Source organism: Asterias amurensis, chromosome 2 (genome assembly GCF_032118995.1).
Source record: "Asterias amurensis chromosome 2, ASM3211899v1".
Taxonomy (NCBI): domain Eukaryota; kingdom Metazoa; phylum Echinodermata; class Asteroidea; order Forcipulatida; family Asteriidae; genus Asterias; species Asterias amurensis.
Window position 1 is genome coordinate 26,448,107 of NC_092649.1, and position 16,367 is coordinate 26,464,473.

At 39.5% G+C, this 16,367-nt stretch overlaps 2 protein-coding genes across 2 annotated transcripts; both read right to left on the reverse strand.

Annotated features, from left to right (window-relative positions):
• Window positions 1–881: 881 nt before the first annotated feature.
• On the reverse strand, window positions 882–12,011 carry LOC139954437 (uncharacterized). Its single transcript, XM_071954236.1, has 10 exons — window positions 11,820–12,011; window positions 8,638–8,796; window positions 7,687–7,784; window positions 6,859–7,085; window positions 6,261–6,414; window positions 5,157–5,307; window positions 4,206–4,319; window positions 3,207–3,275; window positions 2,597–2,695; window positions 882–1,266 (listed from the first exon to the last, which is right to left on the reverse strand). The coding sequence occupies exons 1-10, from the start codon at window positions 11,859–11,861 to the stop codon at window positions 1,165–1,167; spliced, it is 1,215 nt and encodes a 404-aa protein (XP_071810337.1). The 5' UTR covers window positions 11,862–12,011; the 3' UTR covers window positions 882–1,164.
• A 2,162-nt stretch (window positions 12,012–14,173) lies between these two features.
• LOC139952715 (beta-1,3-galactosyl-O-glycosyl-glycoprotein beta-1,6-N-acetylglucosaminyltransferase 4-like) lies at window positions 14,174–15,806 on the reverse strand. Its single transcript, XM_071951920.1, has one exon. It carries the CDS (start codon window positions 15,804–15,806, stop codon window positions 14,454–14,456), a length of 1,353 nt encoding a protein of 450 aa, XP_071808021.1. The 3' UTR covers window positions 14,174–14,453.
• Window positions 15,807–16,367: the final 561 nt, after the last annotated feature.

A 16,367-nucleotide genomic window follows, 5' to 3' on the forward strand; every position in this document is an offset into this window, starting at 1 on the left:
GGAATGTTTCTCGCTAGGCTATTTAAAGTCGCTTCGAAACTTCTGTTTTGAGTGCTGTTTAGCCAACAACACTGCTTAGACCAAAACTACGGGTGAGAGTCAATGGTGATGAAAAGATTTGGAATCTTGATCCAGATCTTAGTTCATGTTTTTACCTGGAGTTACAGATGCCATAGAGGTTTTGAAAACACTAGAATGCTCAGGGCAGAAGAAGTAAACTAACGAGCCCGACTTGTTTTCCGTAAGAAAAGTCTGAATTCCGATAAAAGTCTTACAATTTTTTATCCTTGATTTATAGACAGAATCTGAGTTTTGGACCCACAGAAATTTGAAAAAGGAATTTGAGAAAAACCGAAACCAACCCTGAATGCTCAAATCTGCAAAATCTGTCCCCAGCTTTTGTTCCAACTTTGATCTTGAATTCTACCATATTCGGCAAGAAGCTACATTTTTGAAGACGTCTATTTACAATACTCTTCATGAAGAATTATTTGCAATAACTAGACAAAAACCTGTGCATAAGCTTTTCTGCTACTAGCTAGTGCCAATATTTTTTAAGTCGTATATTCACAATCAATAAATGTTTGTGTAATAAAGGTAAACCTGATGACTTTGGAAAAAGTTAAGTACACTTGTTTATAAATCTAATAATCATATACAACAATTAATTTAGAAGTAAACATTTTGGTGGTCAAAAACTATACATTTATACATATTCTCAATGCATTTTTGGTGGGAGATTAAGTTAATACTGAATGTTGATGAAGCAAATCAGCACCTCAGCAAGCATTACTTAAAGGAAGCTTTCTACCATCATTATCTTTAAACCTTGTAAGTTGAATGTAAATCTGTGTATGTTTGTGTTTTGTGTCGTACAAAAAGTACCTGAACCCTTTAAGCAATATACCTTTATCATGATGCCACCATTGCTGGCCTTGTTCCCGGTATCCAGTTGAATGCTGTTCATTCATTTTACAAAAAAGGAACCAGACTATTTGCCCTTTCAGCCTCGGTTTACATTGATTTGAATGGGAGCAAATCGAGATGGCCGCACCCTGATGAAGGTATATAACTTCTTCTCAACAGCTCCTTGGAGTCAGGTACCTCTGACCTTACCCTGTTTGCTATTTTTCAACGTCCTCATCGTCACCTCCAGGTGTCTGGTCACCATGACGCCACAGGAATATCTCTTGGCCGGTCTTCATTCAATTTGACAGGGTGGGCCTTTAACCTTCGCGCACCTCCAAATACTGGCTCTGCTTGTATCTGTCAGACAGGATTAAACAATAATAATAATAATAAGTTCTTATATAGCGCATTTCACAATAACCATATCAATGCGCTTTACTTAAGTTCTCTGGTCATCAGTCCAATAACGCTTTTTTAATCTTTCTCAGCTCCCTGATATGAGGAGTACCAGGTATACAATAAGCTTGGGCGATATCACGATATTATCGAATATCGCGATATTAACTTGGAAACGATTTCGATATTGGATGGATTTGGTTTTAATCGAAATATCGATATTATACACATAATGAATGTCTATGAGTGCAATGGTGCGAATATGTTCATGAGTTGAAAGATGGAATGTTCTATTCAACGAGGCGGAGCCGAGTTGAATGGAACATTCCAGCTTTCAACGAATGAACATATTCGCACCATTGCACTCATAGACATTCATTATTTGTTTTATATAACATCCAAGTAGATCTTTGTCATTTTGATTGAAAGATACAACTTTCAAAACAAACAAAGCGTAGGCCTACGATTGTTAATTGTAGAAGCCGAATGCTAGTAATTTGACATAATATGCCTTCAGTAACACTGCTGTGTTACCAAAGACACGCGCACGCAGTGATGTTTTTTTACGCTGGCAGCGTGCAATGGTACTTTTCGGATGGAACGAAAAAGCACGGTGAGTGACTCAGCGTGCAATGGTACTTTTATTTGCTATCACGTGACGGACAATCCTCCAATCAAATAGCAAGGATCTGCTTGGGTGTTATATAAATCGCGATATATCGCGATATATCGATTAAATTATTAGTATACAATATTAATATCGATTAGTATATATCGATTAAATATCGCGATGTATTTGCTAGCTGAGACATCTTGCACCCCATAGGTTTGGAGTAAAACCAGAAGAATAGGTCATTAGAACACCTCTCTTATGCTATGACTGTCTCTCTACAACTTTCACTTGGAGTTTTAAGACTGATTATGTCAAATTTCATTAATCGCGATTATATCGAATATCGCGATATATTGTCGGCGATATATCGTGAATAAAATAAATCGATATCACCCAAGCTTAGTATACAACCTGGGCAGCCATAGCTTGTAGTTGATAGAGCACCAAGAGGTTGGAGGTTCAAATCCCGCTTTGTAATTTTTTTTCTTTCTTCACAAACAACAATTAAATAGTACTGATAGTTCAGTTTGCCAGTTGCAATAGTTATTTGCAAAACCACATGAAAGCAGCCTGATGTAAGGAGTGAAGCATTTGAAACCGCTCTCGAGCCCGTTTCCAGTAATAGAACAAACTTTTAACAACCTGTAATATTATTTGTTTTTTTCCTGAGTCGTTTACCTTGGCTGTTTTACTTGTCGTCTCCATTCCACGTATACTCTTCTTCTCTGAGATCCACACGGCTGCTTGTTTGTTCATCGACGCCACAACCTTGCGATGCTGTCAAGAAAGAAAAAACTCAATCAAGTTGTCTTAAAGGCCCATACCACATTTCAAGCAGCACACTAAAGGTTAAAAGGAGGGAGTAATACCTTTCTTTAACCCCCCCCCCCTCGAACCACACATAGGCATGCAAAGTGCATAGTTTTTTTTAACAAAATCGAGGAAACTGCCATGGACATCAGGACTTTGTACTGTGTTCTTTAATTGCACAGCTAAAACTCAAAACAGGAGTGTACACAAAACCTAACCTGGGCCCAATTTCATGTAGCTGCTTAAGCACAAACAGAAGCTAAGCACAAAAACATTATGCTTACCAGACTAAGATTACCAGCCAAAATACTATGATATGTTGCATGCACTATATGTGACTGGTATCCTCCTCAATTGTGCCAAGCAGGAAATCGTCAAGCAACATTTCCTGCTCTATGAAATTGGGCCCTTTACTGCATTTGTACTCAAATAAGATTGTATTGCGATCTATTACGTGAATGATTCCTTTCATATTTACCTCTTCCTGCTCCCGCTTTAGCCTGATTTGAAGCTCATTACGCTGTGTTGAACATGTTGCAATGTAACGCTGAAAGAATCAATTTGTATCATAAAACCATGTTAAATCAAATCCAGGGATGAGATTGCTGAAATTTCAAAATTCCTGAAAGTGGCTTGCAAGCCTGGGTTACCAGTTTTTCCTTTTTTGGTACCAGAACCTCTCAAATGCTACAATCTGGGGGTTTTACAGAATGTGTGCATCACCAGGAATACAAAACTACAGGTTTTCATTACAGGTAAGCTCCACTAAAGAAAGAAGCCAGAATAGAACATCCTTTTTTTCTGGCAACTCACGCCTGTTATATCCATGTAATTCCTTTTCCCAAACAGTGGACTTAATTAGATAACACACATAATCGAAGGGCTGCTGACTGCCCTATGCAGGTTTACTGTTCACTCACAAAGTACTTTGATGAAAGACTGGTAGGGTCAGAATGGGAGCCATCAAGAAAGACTACTGGGATTAAAAAAGGTACAATCCACAAAATGTAACTACTGAGAAAATAAAAGTGTAAACAAATACTTAAAATTGTAGAAAAACTAAGCCAGTGAGAGGCAAGGTGGAAGAGGAGACCTGGGGTGGATTTCACAAAGAGTTAAGACTAGTCTTATTTCGAGTTAGGACAAGTTACTTGTCCTAACTTAGGACTAGCCTCAAGTTTTTAATGGCTTCTAAAGAGACCTAAGACTAGTTCTAAGTTAGGACTATCTTTGTGAAATAGACACCAGCACCTTAACAAGGTCGACGTCGTACCCGCACAAGTTGACAACAAATACCCCCCCCCTCAAAAATAAGCCGGAACTATCTATACACCTTTACGATGGAGCAGCCATCTTGATTTTCTCCCGTATAAATCAATGTAACCAGAACCGAGGCTTTAGTACAAAGAATGTTATTATGTAATGCTGGTTTTTGACGCAAGGAACATGACGAAGATGGTGGGAGCTTAAAGATTACCTGGATGTTCTCTACGTCCCTCTTGGAATCTTTACTGCTCCTCATCAGAGTGGTGTTCTCATCTCGCAATCTCCTCACCTCGCTGTGAAGATCTTTGTTCTCATCCACAAGACACTGGTGAGGCAACACAAAGGATATCATCAGTCATCATCCAGATTCATATTGGGTGCGTTCGTTTAGCTTCCCTGGGTCCAACCCAGTTTGCCCCGGTACGTTCGAATAGCTTTGGCGGGGCTCACCTTGGTCAGCCCCCAGTGCCCTGCTTGGTGGAGTTGGTCACTTGGGGGTGACCTGAGGTGCATGCCATCACCACGAGAGGGCGAGTGTGATCGTTCTATTAGCTCTTGTCAGGGGCTCACTCGAGTGAGCACCCCGGGGTAGACCCAGGGAAGCTAAACGAATGCACCCTTTGACACAATGGAAGAGTCGGTGGGGACAGGCAGAGCTAGGGGGAAAGGGTGGGGTCACAGGGGAGTGGGGCAGAGGGGAGTGGGAAGAGACTGTTGGACAAAAGCTTTTTTGATACCACTTTAAAGGGTTTGGTTACTTTTTGTAACACAAAACACTATGTCCACAGATTTCCTCTAAAATAACAGAGTTTGAATATTAAGACGGTTGAACGAGTCCCTTAAAATATAACTTGCTGAGATGCTGCAGTTTTTGAGAAATGAGTAAAGCAATGCCACGCAAATATGTTTTACACGCTCAAATAATTTTTGTGAGTTGTTCGACTCATTTCTAAAAAGCACAGAACCCCAGCAAGCAATAGTTTAGGGGAATCTTTCTACCATTATTATCTTCAAACTGTGTGAGTTTAATGTAAATCTGTGGACATTGTGTTTTGTGTCCTACAACAAGTACCCAGACCCTTTAACAGAATGGAGACCAAAAAAAAACATTTTATATTTCTAACAGCTTAAGAGAAGGTGGGCAGGGCTAAAGCCAACTCACCAAGTACTTGGGATCCATGTTTTGTGGTCGCATTTGGCCGGCTGCTTTAGCCATGGACATCGGCGCCTGGAAGAGATAGGGCTGCGTTGGTGAATTACGTGTCTGAAGGGACATAGGAGTCAATTCCCGGGTTGACTTTGCACTCTTTTTCCTGGAGGGGAACATAAGAATGTATCAACTTCCTTTATTAAATGCTTTTAAAACTTAAAATAAGTTGAACCATCAACAATAGACACATACTGTAGAGTAATTGTACTTTTGACAGTTTGAAATAATCATGTTTAAAGGGTTAAAGGTTGGTAAAATTAATGATTCAAGATTTGGGGGATAAAAACTGAAACCTTTTTTGTTACAATTCTCTCTGTTTAGTGAGTTGGCCGCGCTGTGTGTGAAAGTCAAAACGAAAAAGGTCTTGCACCAAGACTATACGCGCATGAATGCATATCTGAAAACTGTCTCGAATGCATACCGAAAAAGTGTAACACACATACGTACAAAGCTCAAGGACGGCGGAAATTGGATAAGTTTTACAGAGTTTCTTACTTTATTAGGCCTTTTAACAAGAAAGGCATTCATGAATGGGAATAAAAGAGTAGTGACTCGTTCTTAAACTGCCCTTTAAAACCTTGCAGGGTTAAAGGCAGTGGACACTATTGGTAATTACTCAAAATAATTATTATCATAAAACCTTTCTTGATTACGAGTAATGGGGAGAGGTTGATGGTATAAAACATTGTGAGAAACAGCTCCCTCTGAAGTGACGTAGTTTTCGAGAAAGAAGTAATTTTCCACGAATTTGATTTTGAGACCTCAAGTTTAGAATTTGGGGGTCTCAAAATCAAGCATCAGAAAGCACACAACTTCATGTGACAAGGGTGTTTTTTCTTTCATTATTATCTCGCAACTTCGACGACCGATTGAGCTCAAATTTTCACAGGTTTGTTATTTTATGCATATGTTGAGATACACAAACTGTGAAGACTAGTCTTTGACAATGACCAATAGTGTACAGTGTCTTTAAGCAAGCCAAGTGAGATTCTAGCATGTGACTACAGTGTGAACGTTGGGTTAAACAAAGAAGTTCACTTTTTTTTGGATAAATACCTCCTCCTTGTCAATGTGTTTGAATTAACGTCAGTTCTGCTCTTCTCATAATCTTCATTTTTGGCCTTTTCGGTCTCGTACAGTTTCTGAAATTCCTCTGATGTCTTCTGAGCTTTCTTTGTTTCTGTCTCGAGACTGTCCAATCTGTCTTCAGCTACAAATAGAAGGGAGAAAAGATAACATTCCAATGAACTGACAAGTCACAATGATGTAATTAATCAAAAATAATGAACAGTTTTATATGCTGTGAAGGGAAAACCAACTGTTTTACAGAGTAAACAAATAAATTTTAAAAAAATTAGAAGCTCTTCTGAGACATACGTGGCTAAATTGATAAAGATCAATTGTTCATTTTATTTATTTTAAATAAGAAAATGTTAATAATAATAAAAATAATATCAGGCATTTGTAATGCGCCATATCAATCAGAGAAATGTTGACGGCGCAGAGACAACGTAAACAAAACACTACGTACTTATCCAGTGAAAAGAAAGCAAAATGACAACTAGAAACAATAATTAACAACAAAACAAAACTACAAATTAAAGAAAAAAATACATCTTGAAAAGGTGAATTTTCAGAGCAACTTTGAACGCACCATCTTTAGCAGTTTTGTCCAATCTATCCAGTACGCTTCTCATTTTCTTCTGCGACTCTTCCACGTCGCTCTGTAGCTCTTGATTGGTTTGATCAATCTCAGAGGTCCGGGCCAGCTGCTCGGCTAGTCTGGCTTCCAGCTCTGCCTTGTCCTTCTGCAACTCTACATTGAAGTCCAGCTGTGTGATTAACTGCTGACGCACCGAGGACATAGTGGTATCAGACACCCTGGAGAAATTGTAACAAAAATCAAGGTTAGGTTTGTCCATGTAATCAGACAAAAATACATCAGTTAAAGGCAGTGGACACTATTGGTAATTACTCAAAATAATTATTATCACAAAACGTAACTTGGTACGAGTAATGGGGAGAGGTTAATAGTGAAAAACATTGTGAGAAACGGCTCCCTCTAAAGTAACGTAGTTTTTGAGACAGAAGTAATTTTCCGCAAATTTGATTTCGAGACCTCAGATTTAGAATTAGAGGTCTCGAAATCAAGCATCTGAAAGCACACAACTTCATTATTATCTCGCAACTTCCGACGACCAATTGAGCTGAAATTTTCACATGTTTGTTATTTTATGCATATGTTGAGATACACCAAGTGAGAAGACTGGTCTTTATCAATTGCCCAGGGTCTTTAAACAAGCGTACATTTTTATTCACCCTTAGCACACAACTGAGAAATTTGTCGAAATCCAAAAACCTACTCCCCGGTAGTAGAATATAAAGCAAAACAGTTCTCCCCCCCCCCCCCAAAAAAAAAAACTCTACCTGGCAAGTGGATACACACATGGTGTTACCGCAAACCAAAATGTATTTCACAAACCTGTTTAGTCCGGCGTACTTGTCGTCGTCACTGTGACGGACTAACTCCTTGATCTGCTCCTCCAGAACTGCACATTGACTCTCTGCAATCTCATGGACCTGGGAGAAAGTCAACACAACATTTTAGTTTGATTCAAACATTATTACATTATATTACATCTAAGCATGAATACACTTAATGACTCATGCGTAATGTAAATACAATGTTTGGTGATACAGCATCTTGCACTGACAAAACAAATTTTAGTGCTTTACAAACTGGGCCCAGTACCAACTGGACCAAATTCATAAATCACTAAACAAATTTGTTTGACCTTACACGTGATTTGCATTTTTGCAACACTCGTCTGTGAAGCAAGAACCGCCGGTAAGCTAGCATTCCTTTTGCTCCAAATGTACGAGTGGCAGTTACTATATAAACAAACACTGTGCTAAGGGTCACTCCCCGGATAATATATGACACAATGAATTCGTAATGAAAGCAAAAAGATGGCAGAACAGTATAAGCTGAAAATAAATAAGACAAGGAAGACATAGTTTTACTATATAAAGTACCTTAGTTTGGTATAATTGAGTCAGAAAATAAACGGAATTACACTTAAAGGCACTGAACACTGGACACTCCAAAATAATTTAGAGCAAAAACTTCCTTGGTAATGAGCATTGGAGAGCTGTTGATTTGTATACAATTTTGTGAGAAACGACTCCCTCTGAGGTAACTGAGAAAGAGGTAATTTCTCAATCAAATAAAAAAAAGGATTTTATTATGCATACTGAAAGCATAATATACTCTTACATTTTTTTCTAACAACTTCGATGACCAATTGAGTCTTAAGTTTCCACAGGTTTGTTATTTTTATGCATTGGGATACACCAAGTGAGAAAACTGGTCTTTAACAATAACCAAAGGTGGGAAGTGCATTTAAGTACTGAGCCTCAGACGGACCCTTACCTGTTTGCTCGAGTCTTGGCACATCTGTAGACTTTGTGTAAACAGGGCTTGGTCCACACCCGAATTGTCAATGGAGTTTACTGCAACCTCAATGTGTTCAAGATGCTGAAGGACACTTTCATTTCTTTCTAGGATCACCTTCAACTGCAGTTGAAATGTCTACGATTTCAGAAGAACAAGACAACAAAATAATCAGCACGCTAAATCATTTCATTCACACTGTGAGCAATATAATGAAGTAAGCTTGGGTGACACCACGATATTATCGAATATCGCAACACTAATTTGGAAACGATTTCGATATCGGACCGATTTGGTTTTAATCGGAATATCGATCTATCGCAATAAATCGCGATATCGACTAAGTATCGCAATATCGCAATGTATTTCCTAGCTGGGACATCTTGCACCCCATAGGTTTGGAGTAAAACCAGAAGAATAGGTCATTAGAACACCTCTCTTATGCTATGATTGTCTCTTACTACAACTTTCACTGGGAGTTTGAGACTGATGATGTCAAATTTAATTAAACGCGATTATATCGAATATCGCGATATATATTGTCAGCGATATATCGTTAATAAAATAAATCGATATCGCCCAAGCTTATAATGAAGCCCGACTGCTGTCTGTCAATGTCAATACCAACCTGCCCCAATCGATTCATTAGGACAAAGTTGTCACGCCATGTCATGTCTGTAAAAAAGCAGCTGAGCAAATATCCTTTTTTATGCAACACCCCAAACAAGAAAGACAGTTCTCTAGGAACAAACTCTACCTGGCAAGTTGATACACACATGGTGATACCGCAAACCAAATGTATGCACATATATATGACTCTTCTGCATCTATTTCACGGTTGACTTATGTTCAAGAGTTCTTTTAAAATTAAAGTGCATTTAAAATTTGTTGTCATGAGTTGTCTTGAGGGCTGGGGAGTTGTTGGTATTTAGTGCGACCTAATCGTTTTCCACTAGCGGAACGAACCTCATACCTACTTAGTTAGGACCACCAACAGACCTTATTAATATTATTTATAAAGTTATTGCAAACCGATTGTTTAAAGCCATTGGACCCTTTTGGTTCAGAAAAAAAATAAAAGTTCACAGATTTACAAATAACTTACAGGGTTTACAGAAGGCAATGGTGAAAGACTTCTCTTGAAATATTATTCCATGAAATGCTTTACTTTTTGAGAAAACAGCAAAACAATATAAATTCTCGTTAACGAGAATTACAGATTTATTTTAAACACATGTCATGACACGGCGAAACGCGCGGAAACAAGGGTGGGTTTTCCCGTTGTTTTCTCCCGACTCCGATGACCGATTGAGCCTAAATTTTCACAGGTTTGTTATTTGATATAGAAGTTGTGATACACAAAGTGTGGGCCTTGGACAACACTGTTTACCGAAAGGGTGCAATGGCTTTAACGTAGCCAGTTTATTGCTCCATGATGTTGCTGAAGGGGGGGGGGGGGGTGGGTGGATGGTCAAAAAGCAACGAACTTGTGAAGGAAAAGGGGCCATCATACACAATGCCTTTCATTCCCGCATCCCCCACGCAGGGTCCAGGGAAAAGAAAGGCAGTCGAGTAAAAATGCCTTTCAGTAGCCTAGTTTCACTTTCATTTTCACTTCAGCCATCAGCCATGATTGAAGTTTTCAACAAAATCAGCCAGGTGGGCATTATCTTCCAATAAAAATTTTAAAAATGCAAATTAAGTTCATCTTCCCTACCGCCAGCCATGCGAGCCCGGCCCAGCCGAGCGGTGCAAGTTCAAAAATCAAAGGGTTTCCCTAACCCCCATCCCATGTTCGTTTACCACACAACTTAAAATTTAAAACCAAAAACTTCCAAACTAGGCCTACCCAATAATATTTTGTCATGATTGTAAAATTTACAGTAAATGTAACTAACTAGGCCTATATTATAACTATAAATAAGTAAAGTCAGTCAGTGAGGGACTAAGTACAGTCGTTTGACCAGTTCTGGATCACTTCTTGAATTCACATGGTTTTTTGTTGCAATCTCTTTGATATCTTAAACAAAAAAGTTTATCAGTTTACCTAAACATGTCATAAAACTCACCAAGTATTCACTGACAAAAAAAGATTAGTTCTTATGAAGAGGCTTTGAGAAAAGTATCGTCACCTGTTTGACCAGTTCAGGATCAGTTGAATCTATTCTGAATCAGTAGAGTGCCCTTTATTGCAAACCCATACTCCCATTCATAAAACTGTCTCTCAAGGACACGACACATCAGAGGTGTGTTGGCATGGACTTGGACTTCCTTTCTTTAGTGAATGTCATGCAAGTGTCTTCAATAGCAGCGCAAAAACCCAGCGACAAAACCACAAAACAACAGCAAAGGCAAATGAAAAAGTGAAGCGAACCTAAAAAGCATTATTGACCCCTCCAAGCTTAATTTTCTCACAAAATAAAAAATCTACAAGAATTTGTTGAAGTAATGTTTCTCAAAATCAACTAAATAAACTTTCTACTGTAGTAGTATGATTTTACCAGACTTAGTAAGTTAGTGCGGCACCATTTGACGCAATGAGATGTTAAGTGATCCCGAACTGGTCAAGGGTAAGTTGCCCCCTCAAAGAAGATTTTGATAACTTTGTCTCCTCAAAGAAACAAGATGACTGCACAGTATTTACAGGAATGTTTTTTACACATTCTTATCATTTTACATAAATATTTTTTGCCCCGGCACTCCAATTCTAAAGGTAAGAAGTTTTAACAGTGATTTTCAACCAACATTTTTCAACAAAAAAATGACAAATTTTGCAGACAACCTTCAGGAAAACGGCCATAATTTATTTGCTGATGATGTTTGGCACCTTATTTTGGGTTTGTTGGTTTAATGGATGTTAATCGTCACATTTATCAAAAGAAATTGGTAATAATGAGAAATGATATAATTATTTGGTTATTGCAAAGTTGAAGTGATCCCGAACTGGTCAATGATCCCGAACTGGTCAAATGACTGTAGTTTAAGTAGTAAGTTGTTATATTAGTTGTTATTTATTACATTTACAAACATGAAAAAATACATTTTGAAAACAACACTCAGATTCAGAATAATTCCGAAGAAGCACTGAAGAAAGTGAAAGTGAAACTTTATTTAAGAGTAAGACTAAGTAAAACTAAGAAAAAGAAAAGAAAAAAACGTACCTGCAGTCGTTTGTAAAGATCTTCCACATCACTGGTCGCCATTTTCACCAAAATAGTCTAGGCCCTATCCTAGCCCTACTCTCTAATTCATCTAGTCCATTGATTAAGGTAGAAATGTTATTGAATAATGCTATTGATTACAATGTTCTGTGAATGATATTTCTTGAATGACTGATCGATTGTGCGGCTGTGTGTTATCCCGAAACGATAAATAAATAAGGTCATGTGTTGTTAGGTCTAAAAAGTTCAAAGGTCACAACAGAATTAAATGCGCGGCTTGCCAGAGCTCGCCCTCTCGTGTTGGAAGTCTTCAAAGCAAAGTCTTCGGGTCTTATGCCGTGTAACCGGACCGGTGCTATTATTTCGAGATTAATATTAATAGTTTAAACACTGTTAATGTGTTTTTATGCTCTTGCTTTTGCTATTTTCTTGCTCTCTTATTTAAAAAAAACATTGGTCGAAAACAAGGGAACCGTTTTGTAGTTGGGCTTGGGCCCGCTTCATGGCCCGGGATTATTTGTTACTAGTACTCTTTGGTGCATTCTCACTATTTGTTGAGCATGATCACGAGGCAAAGTTTCATTAGATTTTTCCAAATTTATTGCAATTAATTTCCTTGATTTCTACACGTAACTCCGTTGTCCTTTAAAAGTTCTTTTTCTCTAGTATACCATTTTCTGTCCTTTTTGTTTGTGCCGATGCGGGCCGAAATTGAAAACACAACATAATAAAACGTCTTATATTATATCATAATCCATTTCGAACGGGGATTTCACACTGATGAACACTTCGAACACGTGAGTCTGATCATCGAAACATTGGAGATTGCGTTTTGTATAAAGGTCTATCTACCGCCAAAAAAGACTTACACTCTCCCCTGGCTCTTTTTATAGTTCCCCTTCATCAAATTTTCATCAAAATGACCAAAAAATGGCATTGTACACTGACCAACGCATGAGTCAAAAGACTCTCCCCGTGCTTTTTTTATAGTTCCCCTTCATCAAGTTTTCATCAAATGATCCAAAATGGCATTGTACACTGACCGACGCATGAGCCAACAAGACTACAGAAATCCCCCCCCCCAAAAAAAAAAAAAAAAAAAAAAAAAACGACAATAAAAAGTGACAAAATATCATGAGTGGAGTTCCAGGCTTAAAGGGGCAATGTCGTCACAGTCTGCTTTGAGGCATGGTGCGGGTGAACAAACTTTCAACCCACGTGCTACAGGAACAAAATTGACTGCCTTTGCTCGTGCTATGGTTAAAACTCTGACTCCCTCGGTGATACCCGGACCCCAAGTTCCATTTTTCCCCCCGCGGCTGCGCCTCGGGAAAATAGAACGCTCTGGGTCACCTCAGGAGTCGTAGTTTAACCCATCTTAGCACTCAACCCAAAGCAGCCATTGTGTACCGTCACATACAGCCATAGGTCTATAGCTATCATGAGACCTAATCACAGTGCAGGCCATCTTGTATTTCTCCCATCGTTATCAATGTTACCAAACCGAGGCTGGACGAACAAACTAGTCTGGTTCCAATTTGCAAAATGATTAATAGCATTCATTATTGTTATTCGACACGAGGAACATGATCACTGGAGGCAGTATTCAGAAGCCATTTAGCAGACTGAGATAAAAAGGGAGAGAGAAAGAGAGAGAGAGAGAGGGGCAGTATTGCGTGAGAACTATACACCGTGACGACTATAACATAACGACTTGTCCACACGTGGGTATAGTATTCGATCAGCAGCAGACAGAAATAATTAATAGCTTAAAGGAACACGTTGCCTTGGATCGGTCGAGTTGGTCTTTGAAAAGCGTTTGTTATAATATGCATATGGGTAGACAGATGCTGTAAAAGTAGAATACAATGATCCACACAAACATGCCTCGAAATTGCACGGTTTTCCTTTTACCTCGTCGACTAACACGGTCGGCCATTTATGGGAGTCAAATTGTTGACTCCCATAAATGGCCGACCGTGTTAGTTCGCACAGTAAAAAGAAATCCACGCAATTTCGAGGCAAACTTGTGTGGATTGTTGTATTCTACTTTTAAATTATCTTTCTAACCATATGCATTTTATAACAAACGGTTACAAACGCTTTTTTATAGACCAACTCGTCCGATCCAAGGCAACGTGTTCCTTTAAGCATAAGGATACCATAATCATTTACTCTGAACCATTGATAGATGTAAATATCTTTCTTAAAAAGGACATAAAGAGCGAGGTGGCCAGGGTTTTAAAACTCGTTACCAAGTCCGTGAGGTTTTATGCTAATAACTATTTTGAGTAATTACCAATAGTGTCCACTGCCTTTAATGGCCTGGGACATTGTAAGGATTACTCGTACGCTTTCTCATCCTTGTTGTCTTTAATATAACTAGACATTAGGTGTTTGTGAACAAACACAAAGATGTTCAGTGTCGTTTTAAATCGCTCCAGACCTTTAAAGGTGAGATTGACTTCGAGATAAAAGATACTTCATCACCTTTGACATGCCCCTTATTACCTATTATTATACAAACAAACATATTTTATTAATGATTTAATTTAACGTGAAATACTGAAAAGCTATTCACATAAGTGAGTGACAAGTCTCTTTTTAAACTACAAGTGTTCGTTGAAAGATGACTCACGGCCGTTTCATGTGTTCGGTGGGGAACCTTGGCAAATGATTAGATTCAAGGGGACGAGTACTTCTGAAATCAAGCTGCTCTTCCAAACACTGAATCGTCACCGGATCAAAACTGTAGTGAAACTTATTGGCAAAGAGATTCGGTGCTGCACTGAGATATTGAAGGTAATCGATGCCAAAAATACATACAAGCCGGACTATGGTACCGTACAGACAGTCAGGTTTCGAGCCATTTTCCCACTTCACAAAGCGAAAGGCGTGTCCGGGCCGAGACGAACTTACCGGGAACCCTCCCGGTGCGCCTGGGGCACGGTGTAGGGTCGACCAGAAGTTTTCATCGGGACTATACGTGTCTTTTGACCACTCAAGCAGGTCCAAAGCATGTCGGTCTTTCAGGGCATACTCAATGAACTGCCGCGTTCCTGCAAAGTAGGCGTTACCATTATACACAGTGAAGTTGTGGGGAGGGGGAGTTTTGCGGAACTTTGTCTGTGTCACTTTTCCGTTCTTGATGATATGGTGGAAGGACGTCCATCTTTTTTTGACGTAATTTGGGACTAGGCTCTTCACATCATTTGTGCCATTGTAAAATTGTAGCTGGCGGACAATTTCTAGATTAGTTTTGAGCGGGAAATCCTGTCCACAGAGATTGATGAGATAACGCCAATCGAAGCCCGCCGCCTGAGGGCCTATTAAGTCACTCATGCAGTTGAGATCTGCTCGTAGACGTGTAAACCCTGCGTACTGCACCTCTTCTAGTTTCGACGCAATGAAAACATTAGGGAAGCAAGAAGCGATGCCGCGGATGGCACGATGAAAGTCATTCGGCGAGTTCAGATCCGGGTGGATGCAATAAATGTTCTGTGGTTGATAGATCGCACGGAGTAATCTCTCAACCTGGGCTGAAGTGGTGTGAGTGATGATAGTGTAGGCTATGGGGAACTTGGCCTCATCCGTGGACATGGGGTGAGTTGGGTATCTCGCGCCGGAGCGAAACGCTTTACAGTCCTGCGTCCATTGCCGGACTTCGACATCACTCGGGACCGGCAGCGACCCGTTGTTTCGGGCTCGCTCTCTCGCTAAAGACTCAGCCGTGTCTCTCACAGCAACACTGTCACCGGCAAATATAACAGGGCAGTTCACATCCCAGTGTCTGTGATAAGTAAACGAGTTCCGAGAACTGACATCATCGGTCGTGGAATGGTGTGATAATGACGCGGGAGATTCAGTTGAATTCACGGGCGGCGGTGGCGGCCTTTGTGGCACGCGTCCGAACAATCTCACGCTTGGTGCTGGCTGTGTGTTGGACACAGTCAAGAGTTTCTGGCATAAACCAAGGATGATAATCATTGTAGCTACAAGAAAAGCAAGAACTTTTCGTCCGGTGTTGGTCTTAACGATTAAATCCATCTTAATCATTATAGGTAACGGTCAGAAACCACCGTATATACCGCACATCGGACGTTGATAAACTTTCACGTCGGGCGGGCTTCTTCAATACACAGCTTTGCACACAGCTTGGCTTTGCATTTTATACGGGTATGTGCAGCCATTAGCCCTTTGATGTATGGCGGACACTACATCAGAGGACACTGTTTGGATTGAGTGCATACAGACAAAATGAAACTTTACTATTATGCGTGCAATATGTCCACTAAACATACAATGTTTTGTTGGCACAACTATGTGATGTAGCGAATGTTTATAATCAGAACGCCTTTAACAAGTATAATTTGCAGTTCGAACGCCGGGAAGAATTCCCGTGAATATAATTTGAACGACACTGAGTTTCGTTTGTTTCCTGCAAAAAAAAACATTTTGCTTTCTGTTTCTATTAAACCATTGTGTATGTAAACACGAACTTTTGTTGTGTAAATACAAAAAAAGAAAGACATCTGCTTGCCAGCTGCC

Excerpts from the sequence above, each read along its gene's own strand:
- LOC139952715 (XM_071951920.1), bottom strand. The coding sequence starts at position 15,806 with ATGATTATCATCCTTGGTTTATGCCAGAAACTCTTGACTGTGTCCAAC.
- LOC139954437 (XM_071954236.1), bottom strand. The coding sequence starts at position 11,861 with ATGGCGACCAGTGATGTGGAAGATCTTTACAAACGACTGCAG. Across the intron at positions 4,320-5,156 it reads ACATGGATCCCAAGTACTTG|TGTCTTGTGGATGAGAACAA; the intron begins GTGAGTTGGCTT and ends TTGCCTCACCAG. Across the intron at positions 3,276-4,205 it reads GGGACGTAGAGAACATCCAG|CGTTACATTGCAACATGTTC; the intron begins GTAATCTTTAAG and ends TGATTCTTTCAG.